The following is a 9013-nucleotide window of genomic DNA, read 5'->3' on the forward strand; positions in this document are numbered from 1 at the left end:
AATGTGTTAGAGAGCCTTTGACAGGCTCTCAGTCAGGTTGGGGGCGGGGGGGAGGGGGCAAGTCATTTATCTTTCAGTCTGACATTATCTTCATTTCCTGTAAGAAGACTCTTTTTTATCTGGTTGACGCAGTATGTCTAGAGTAGGGGATCTAGGATAAGGTATTAGTTCCTAGATCCAGCTGCACTATTCAGTCACACCTTAAGTTGGTGTCAAGGCAAAACTTGGGCATCCATGAAACCTCTCTTCCTCCCACCTCTGATGTTGGTTTCCAAAGGAAACACAAGCATATGAGCTGGACAGAAGCTGCAGTACAATTCTGCAGAAAGACCAGACACAGCCATGAAAGTTACTTGGCTGATGAGACGGATATTTTCCTTGTGGTTTTAAGATGTTTTGCTAAATAAAGAGAGTAAGATGGAGAACCTTATAAGAATGCAGTCTCCTCGTTCCTTCCAAATTCTTTACCCCAAACTCATCCGCAAAATCAGGAAACTGCTAGAGCATGTTTCACAAGGGCAAAGAGAATTAAGAGATGTGTGCAGGAGCTATTGACTTCAGAGGTAGGGGAAGAAAAACTTTCTTATAAGGAAGGAATTAAGAAATAAAGACATCTACTAAAACATTCTAGTGGATAAGGGTGAAGGCATTTGCAATTCTTTTGTTCAGCTATTAAAACCTGCAAGATTCAGCAACTCACTTGAAGTTTATCAATAGGTAGAGAGGGGAAAAAACACAGAACTTAACACAGGTACCACATTTCAGCTTCATAGCCTCACACGAGTTGTCCCTAGTTCTTAAATAGAAGCAACAGTCATGAAAATCCCCATTCCCCTTTTCTAAAGGACATCCTTAGCTATATATATACAGACACACTTTCACACAAACACATGCACATCGCGCTTACACATGCATAGGAAATACTTCAAATGCTAACAGATCACCAGTGAAGTTTTACCAATTTTTCACCTATTTTCTTTTGCCTGCTTTTCTTTCTTAATTTCCCAATGTTAGTGTTGTATTTGTCAATAACAACAATGAAATATTGCAATATGAATCTGTGCTTGATACAAACATAGATTTCAGTTGTAGAAATAAAACTATGGGGTACTACCTCAAAAAAGCTGGATATACTAGACAGAGCATTTTCAAGAAAAGCCCACTGCTCTTAAGTTCTGTTTTGAGGAACATGCCACTACACTGACCACTGGGAATGTGGAACATGTGCTTGCAAAACCATCTCTTTTCTCGTCTCAGCATCCTCTAAGAGCTTCTCTGGACAGGAAAGCTAAGCCCTGCACTGCACACTGCAAACCACCACTGTGTCCAAATTCTGCGCAGATGCTCAAAAAGACTGCAAAAAATTGAATAGGCTTTGAAATTATTATTTTTTGTCACTTAAAAGAAAACATTACTATTTTACCATTACTACTACTAAGATATCTTCATTGAAATTTTTTTACTTAGAGATATAAGGTTCTTGGGTTTGTCTCATTAAGACTCTCGTATCTTGGGTATCATTCATAGTTTTCTATGTCATTCTTGGACCACCTGTTTAATTTATGACATCTTACTATCATTCTTATTTTTTTAAAATATTACCATTTAAAAAAATACTCAAAGTGAGTCACTCAAGACCAACATAACATAACAAGTTTCAACGAACTACCATAAACACCAAGAAGAACAAAAACCTTCCGTGCAGCATCCCACCCAAAGGAATTCTTATTGCTAGACTATCATATTCTTTCTCTGGATTTGGTTTTGGGTCTATCTGCACAGTGAAGAATTGCTGTATGAAGATTTACTCTTTGCTTTTTTCACACTATTACAACACCCTGAATATTTTACTCTTCCTGCCCTCGCCAGAATTACATTTTATTTGCTTAAAACAGTGTGGGAGCTGTAATTAAATGTATTCACAACAATTTTTGCTCTGATCTGTACAAGACAAAATTGTATCTTCTACATTTGTAGAAATGTGTCTTCTACATGTGCCTGAACATTAATCATAGTTTTCCAGCATTTTACATACAAATAAGTGAGATATCCCTCTAACAACCATGTTCAAGTCAATTTTATAAACAGGCAGGAAACCCAAGTCATAATAGATACATAAATAAATAAATGTATTTCTATCCTTTTAATGTTTTGTTTTTTTTTTCACACAAGTTGAAAGATATTGCCCTGAAAGTTCTCATGCAGCTTATCAGTTAACATTTAGGCTTACTGCAGACCTGTGTATTTTCAGTATCTGCATTACCCATCAAAGACTACTTCAAAAAGACTGAGTACTCACAATTTCACCTGTGGTAAAGCGTAACAGCGTTTCCTAAGCATTTTTAAGAGAAATTCCAAGTATTTCAAGGAAGGTAAACAAACTGGCTCCTAAAAAACACATGGACATTTAAAAAAAATAATAAAAAAAAAAAAAATCTATCCATGAACTCTCTGTCCCGAATTTCCACAAAAGCTCATCTCCTAAAAATAATGGGACCTACTTGGCACTACATGCTTTTGAAAAATCCTGGCATCTTTTTTAATAACATCTGTCATTTACTCACGTTTGAAGTACACTGATAGTATCTTCATTATCAAAAAGAAAGGAAGAAGGATGTTTGCTTTCCTTTTCTCATCGCAGTATACATTACCATGTACTTCAAGGTTTGAATGCTCTGAATCAATGCTCAGACAGTGTACTAGTAAAACACTCTTCACTGATTAAAGTAGTAACTGAGTATCACTGAATGCTGATATTCCAAGTAGGCTACACTCAGGCAGTAACTGTATTTCCTATAGATATGAGTTTTCATTTACCATAAAAGTGATTTCAAGATACTGCTAAAATTAATTATATTTACTGTCGTAAATTTGCTTTTATTAGTATTTAATATTTGTCAATAAACAAAGAGTCGTTAGTTGGCAACCGGTCATATAATAAAAATGACTGCTCATCACCCCTACACTTACAAGAAGTAGTGAACCATAGCCTCAAACTGTAGCTATTTATAAATACCTGTATAAAGTTTCAAGTCACTTACAGTTGTTAAGCATATGATCTGAAAGCAAAAGGGTGCTTTCCAAACTCAGCTATACCTCTGCCTGAACAATCTCAATGTCAAACACGTATAAGTCTTAACTTATTTAATTGTACTCAAAGACTCACAGAAACATTGAAAAACAAAGTAATTATGGGACTTCGTAAGACCGGTTTGCTTTAACTGTCAGGCCTGTGATAGCATAAATTTTATCATGTGGCTTAATACAAAGCCTTGCTTTCTTACTCTGCAGGGAGCCCATGAACACCAAATAACCACCAATATTATCACTTGAAGTAGACCCCAGTTTAAAATTTAGATCTTAGTATTTGTAACTCTCTCCTTATCTTCACAGCAGTTTCAAAATCCCTAAATATTTAAAATACCATTCTGAACTTATACCTACTTTTGTTTACATTTAATAAAACCTAGTTGTTTATCACAGATCACATTGTAATAGTCTCATTTTAATTTATACAAGAGGTTGGGGCAACTTTATTCTTTTTTAATGATAGCCAGAAGTGACTGGACCTCCCAGGAAGATAAAATAGTATCACAAGCTATTGCTGCTGTTTGCATTGTAGCACTTACACTTATGAGTGGAGTTATGTAGAGGAGTTAAAATATTCTTTATTACCTACAAGCAAATAAAGGAGTATATAAGCTAACGGAATGCTCAAAGACCAGTTTCAAGGGATACATAAACAAGAAAACAGCGACACTGTGGTCCTCGAGTCCCTGGACACAAACGTTTTCAGAAACTGAGATCACTGCTCTTTCTTTCACCTTTACTGTGGAATCAGGGATACAATTTTTCAAATGTGGGTGGTCAATTGCTTGTATACAAATTTCAGTAATCACTCTGTGCAACACAAGGGGGACCAGAGAGAAACATCTTGTTAGGATCAACTTTTGAATCAGAAGCCCAGCACTTCTGAAGACAAATTAGAGCTTTGTGTTAACTATAAGGTACTTGAGTTTCAAAGCTCAACGGATCCCATTTTTCTTTTTCCTCATACAGTATTTTTTTTAAATATGAAATTCTAGTTTACAGCCAACAGACTTGCCTGAAAACGTTGCATCTGGAGTACACATCAGAATAACTTCTTTATCCACAATGAAGATTTCCATTTCTACATTTTAAGAAGACAAATTTCAGCTTTAAAATATCTGAATACTATATTTTTGCTTCTCACTGCAGAAATATTAAAATGTTTTATCAATAATAAAAAATAGGAACTTCCTTTCAGAATAATAAGACTGGAATCAGATCACAGCAGCTTTTGCAGTACTGGCTTCTTTGATACTCAAATTACTAATACATTATTAGTAGTAATATTAATTATTCATATTATGATGTTATTGCTGAATCTGCTTCAAAACTCCACCACTAGACCCCTTAGATTTTGAATCAGATCATGATCTGAGACCTATTTTGTCCTTAAAATTGAAGTTTAAAAATTTTTAAGGCTACTGAAAATTCAAGCAATCCCAAATTCTCAAGAAAAACAAAGATCAAGTATTATTTGTGTATATGCACAGGCTAGATTTCCTCACGGAACACCTGTCTTGTAAACACTGTCCCAGAAACAACTGCAGGCACAGAAATCTACATAATGTAAATAAAGAGCACACAATAGAAGATCTCAGTGATGATATTTATGTTCATGAGTGTGGAGAGAAGTGGTAACTCAAACATGGCATAGCCATTAACAAGTTACCCTGTCAGTGCCTCCTGTCTCAAGTGAAGACAGATATCATCAAGGATCATGCAGTATGGATGTTTTATCTCTATTAGATACAGCACGTTTAATGGAATTTGCATAAAGATGTTCATGTAGGCTAGGGTTTCCAACAAAGTACTGAGAAGTAACAAGTCTGTCTCTCCCACCAAGCACCCCAAAGTTTTCAGATTTGAGCTAGACTAGGCCTTAGGTGATCCACGCAAAGCAACTTCAATACCTCACAGCTGGTGTCCCATCAGGAGAAAACAGACCTCTCTTCCCTGCAGAAAGAAAGGTTTGGTGCTGTGGTAAGACTGCAAGAGAGGAGTCTATGCACAGAGGTCCCAGGTGGATGAGGCTTGCACAGAACAATGCATCAAAAAATGACAGAGACAAATAATGGCAGAGAAGAACGCCAACTTATTCACTGCTGGCTGAACCTACACTTGTTTCCCTGCCGATGCATGGAACTGGCTGCAAGCAGCTGGAAAACTGGCCATCCCTCTTTGGTGCTCGTACATATTTGCTCAGCAATTATTCCAGCAATTCTACATGCATGCTTATGATTTGACTGCCTTTATTCACCAAAAGCCAAACTTTAAATTGGATGTCCCCAGGTCATGCACAATTGGATACCGTCATTTATATAAAATGATCACTAAGCAAACATCAGGGACTATCAGAATACAACTGACCATTCAAATCTAGAAATATCTGTTTGCCTAGTAACTGGGATAGTACAAGCGTATTTAGAAATGCTATTAAACATGTGGTTTTGCTCATGCATGCTGCCTTTTTCTTCAAAGCAGCTTGCAATACTGCAAGTCAAGTCTACATAGAAAATCCTACCTATCAATGGTTAGATACAATAACTATATCCATTTTACAACCAGCCTTGGGGAGAAAGCAAAGAGGTCCTGAGTTTTGGTATTTTATCTACAACGAACATATTACGCAACAGCTGGGAAAGTCACTTTGCCTTTCTTCTCTAGTGTTTTCATCTGCATAATGACAGTAGTTGGTAGAGATGGCTTGCAATGCTAATGACATTAGAATGCTGCATTTGATAATTAATTATCTAATATGGTTACTTTGATGTTATAAAATGATACAAAATATTAGGTACTCTGAAAAAAAAAAACCTGTATTGACGTCTGAAGGAGTCATTTAAAATGGTGAACAAGAACAGTAAACCAAAGTATTGAGTCATCTTTGCAGAGTCAGGCTTTCAGATCTCTCTTTCTTGATTCCTCATTCATAAAATGAGGAAAAAATATTGACCTGGCTAATAGAAGAATCGCAAAGATAAAGCTGAGCTCCCTGCTGCAAGCAAGTCAAACCTCTGGCATTTGGCTGCATTTCTTCCATTTCCCCTTTATTGAGTGTCCAGCTTTGCAGTCACTAGTTTGATTTCAGTGTTGCTGAGCCTTCCAAATGAAGAAGACAGGAGCAGTAAATACACAGTGTTTCTGTGAATAAGGAAACATGACTAGGAAGAATGAGGAAGAACGAACACAGGGGCCAGGAGTAAGCGGTTCCTGGTTCAGATTCAGGACTGCCTCTGATTGACACACGACCTTCATGTGTCACTTTACTATTTAATCAATTTTTTCCAGCAGTAAATTGGATGATAATACATTCCAATACTATCAAGAGAGTAACAAAACATATGCTAACAGTTTTGAGGTACACAGATGATGTGACGAATGCCAATGAAAACATAAATAAGGAAATGAGTATTTCTGTGCAAAGTCTACCACAATTTTGCTGTACAGTATAAAATAAGGCTGGATCCCATGCAGAATGCTGAGACTGAAAAAGGATGATCAATTTTTAATTAATAACACAGCAAGTGATTAGCCAATTAAGACTATCACAGAGTGGATATACATGTAGGACAGAATTAACATTGTTCGCACAACTTTTATTCTTTAATTTCCTAACTTTTTGGTGCCAGGCTTCCCACTCTTCAGAAAAGTTACGCTATGTACTGCAAGACAATAACAGGTGCATTGAATTTGCAATTTGCCACTTGCAATTGAGGTCTATTTTCAAGGAAAAGTGATCTAGAACTGCCTTGAGGTGCTAAGAAAAGTTGCCTCAATAAAAACTCTGGCATAATTTGTCATGAAAACACGCAAACAGGTAACAGGGGTTGAAATATGTAAAGGAAAGAATTCTTTTTTTTTTTTGACTAGCCATGCTAGCCGGGTACGCGCCCAATAAGCACTCAGCTTTATCAAGAAAAAAAAGCAGGGAATACCTCACATAGGTTTCTCCACTCTCCAACATGACACCTGGACGACAACATGGGGAAGCAAAGGCACTTTCCCAGGGAGCAGCACATCCCATTTCACCACAGGGACCCCACCACACGCCACTGCCTCCACCCTTCGCCAACAGCTCCCCGAGGGCAGCCCTGGAGAAAACCACCACACCCGTCCCGGCGGCAAAGTGCCTCCTTCACACCGAGCCCTAAAAAATCCCCTCCTCGTCCACAAAACCTACCTGTGACCGCCTCCAGCCACCTCTGCCCCTCCGCTTGCCCCCCAGGCCGCAACATGGCGGCTGTAGCGAGGGCGCCCACCCTCACACCCCCGCCCACCCTTGGGAGCGCGGCCCTCGCAGCCCTCCCGCGCCCCCGCACCGCCCCTCACCGACCTGCCGGCCGCATGGCGCCGCCGCTCCCTCTCCCCCGGCACAGAGAGCCTTGTCCCGGCCGCTGAGGTCGCTGCCGCCGGGCCGGAAGCGTAGGGCCGCCCCCGGCTCCTCCCGGCAGTGGGGCTTCGCTGCCCGCTCCGGCCCCGCCGTGTCCCCGCCGGCGAGAAGCGTCGCCGCCCGGCTCTGGGGCAGGAGCGTGAGGGGAGACCGCGCTGAACCCACACACACCCCCGCACCGCACCCCCCCCCCCCGCCTCCTTCTTCCCCCAGTTAGACGCGGTAGAAGCCCTCGACCGTCGAAGTTGTTGGGCTGTGGAGAGAAAAGTGAGGAGAGACTGGGGCCTTTCCAGCTCTGAAGAGTTTAGGGTTTAAGGGAGAGGCTGCAACAGGAGCCCAGGACATCCCAGGGAGCCACCGCCCTGTGTGGGAAGCCCACCGAGGATGCAGGGCGCCTGGAAGATTATCCACGGAGGATGTCTCCCATAGCATCACAGTTCCAGTGCCTGGCCAGGAAGGTGTTCTGGTGCGGCAGGATTTAACTCCTCTGCAAAGTTATGCCATGCATTTATTTTTTTGACGTGGCACAGAGGAAAACCAAAACCTGAAAGAGTGAGATGAAGCAGCCCCTGAGAGAGACTGCAAACGCTTCAGCTCGCTGCTATGCTCACCCTCAAATTTAGTCAGGGGCGTTTAATTAAGGTAGCATCTTTCAAGTTCAAAAGAAAGGCGAGATGCACCACGAAGTTGCCCCTTAAAACAGGATTACAGGAAAACTGAAAGTACCTTCTGGAAGAAAAAAGTGTTAAATTGGTTTCCAAAGGAAGCGAACCTTGTCCAACTGCACTTCACGCATGGCTGTGGGCTTCTCACCCTTCTGAACCTCTGTGTTCCTCTCCCCTACCAGAACTTTAATGCCTTGAGGCTGATTTTAGTGAGATTTGTCGAAGGTTTTAAAGATCTCAAAGGTGAAGTTGCTAAGTATCAGTTTCAGGAATTTGGATGTCCAAAACAGAAGAAGGAGACAAATGTTCAGCACTGCCTGAAATGAAGGAAAGGCTGGAGAGTGAATTCAATCAGTATTAGAGAAAGGAAAATCCACTTAGAGGCAGCTTTTATAGATGCCTCGGCGTGACAAAACCTTCACAGTTTGTAGTCAGCCACAAACCACAAATCTGCAGGAGGCTGTACTTGAGTCAAAGAACTACTTCTGTAAAGCCCTTGCACGCTGCAGGGACCGTGTCCAACTGATATGTGAAAAACTGAACCATTGTGAGCTGTTTCTGTCATTACACAGGTATATACTTGTTTTTTATTTGGTATGTTTCTTGGGGTCTGGGTTTGTTGTTTTTTCAGTATGCTTTTGCTAATGAGTGGGTGGTTTTGGTGAGTTTCTAGCTTGGCCTGGCCTGCCACACAGAAGCAGCCTCTGGCTACATGTACACAGGTAAAATCCAGACTAGACCCAGTCATGTCAGTCTATGTGTGCATCAGGAAGAGCATGGAATACCTCCCATGGTTCCTTTCTGCTCATTTTCCCTTTCAGGTTTCATTTATTGAAGTGACAGGTATCTAGGCAATACCTCATTCCAG

General features: G+C 40.5%; 1 protein-coding gene across 1 annotated transcript in view; it reads right to left on the reverse strand.

The window, feature by feature from the left end:
* BANK1 (B cell scaffold protein with ankyrin repeats 1) overlaps positions 1 to 7602 on the reverse strand; it is a 160724-nt gene extending 153122 nt beyond the window's left edge. Inside the window, exon 1 of the mRNA XM_074589473.1 lies at positions 7424 to 7602. Within this exon, the coding sequence (XP_074445574.1) occupies positions 7424 to 7436 (13 nt within the window). The 5' untranslated portion in view covers positions 7437 to 7602. The remainder of the gene's footprint in view (positions 1 to 7423) is intronic.
* Between the last annotated feature and the right edge of the window lie 1411 nt (positions 7603 to 9013).

This window comes from Larus michahellis, chromosome 5 (assembly GCF_964199755.1).
Source record: "Larus michahellis chromosome 5, bLarMic1.1, whole genome shotgun sequence".
NCBI classification, from domain to species: domain Eukaryota; kingdom Metazoa; phylum Chordata; class Aves; order Charadriiformes; family Laridae; genus Larus; species Larus michahellis.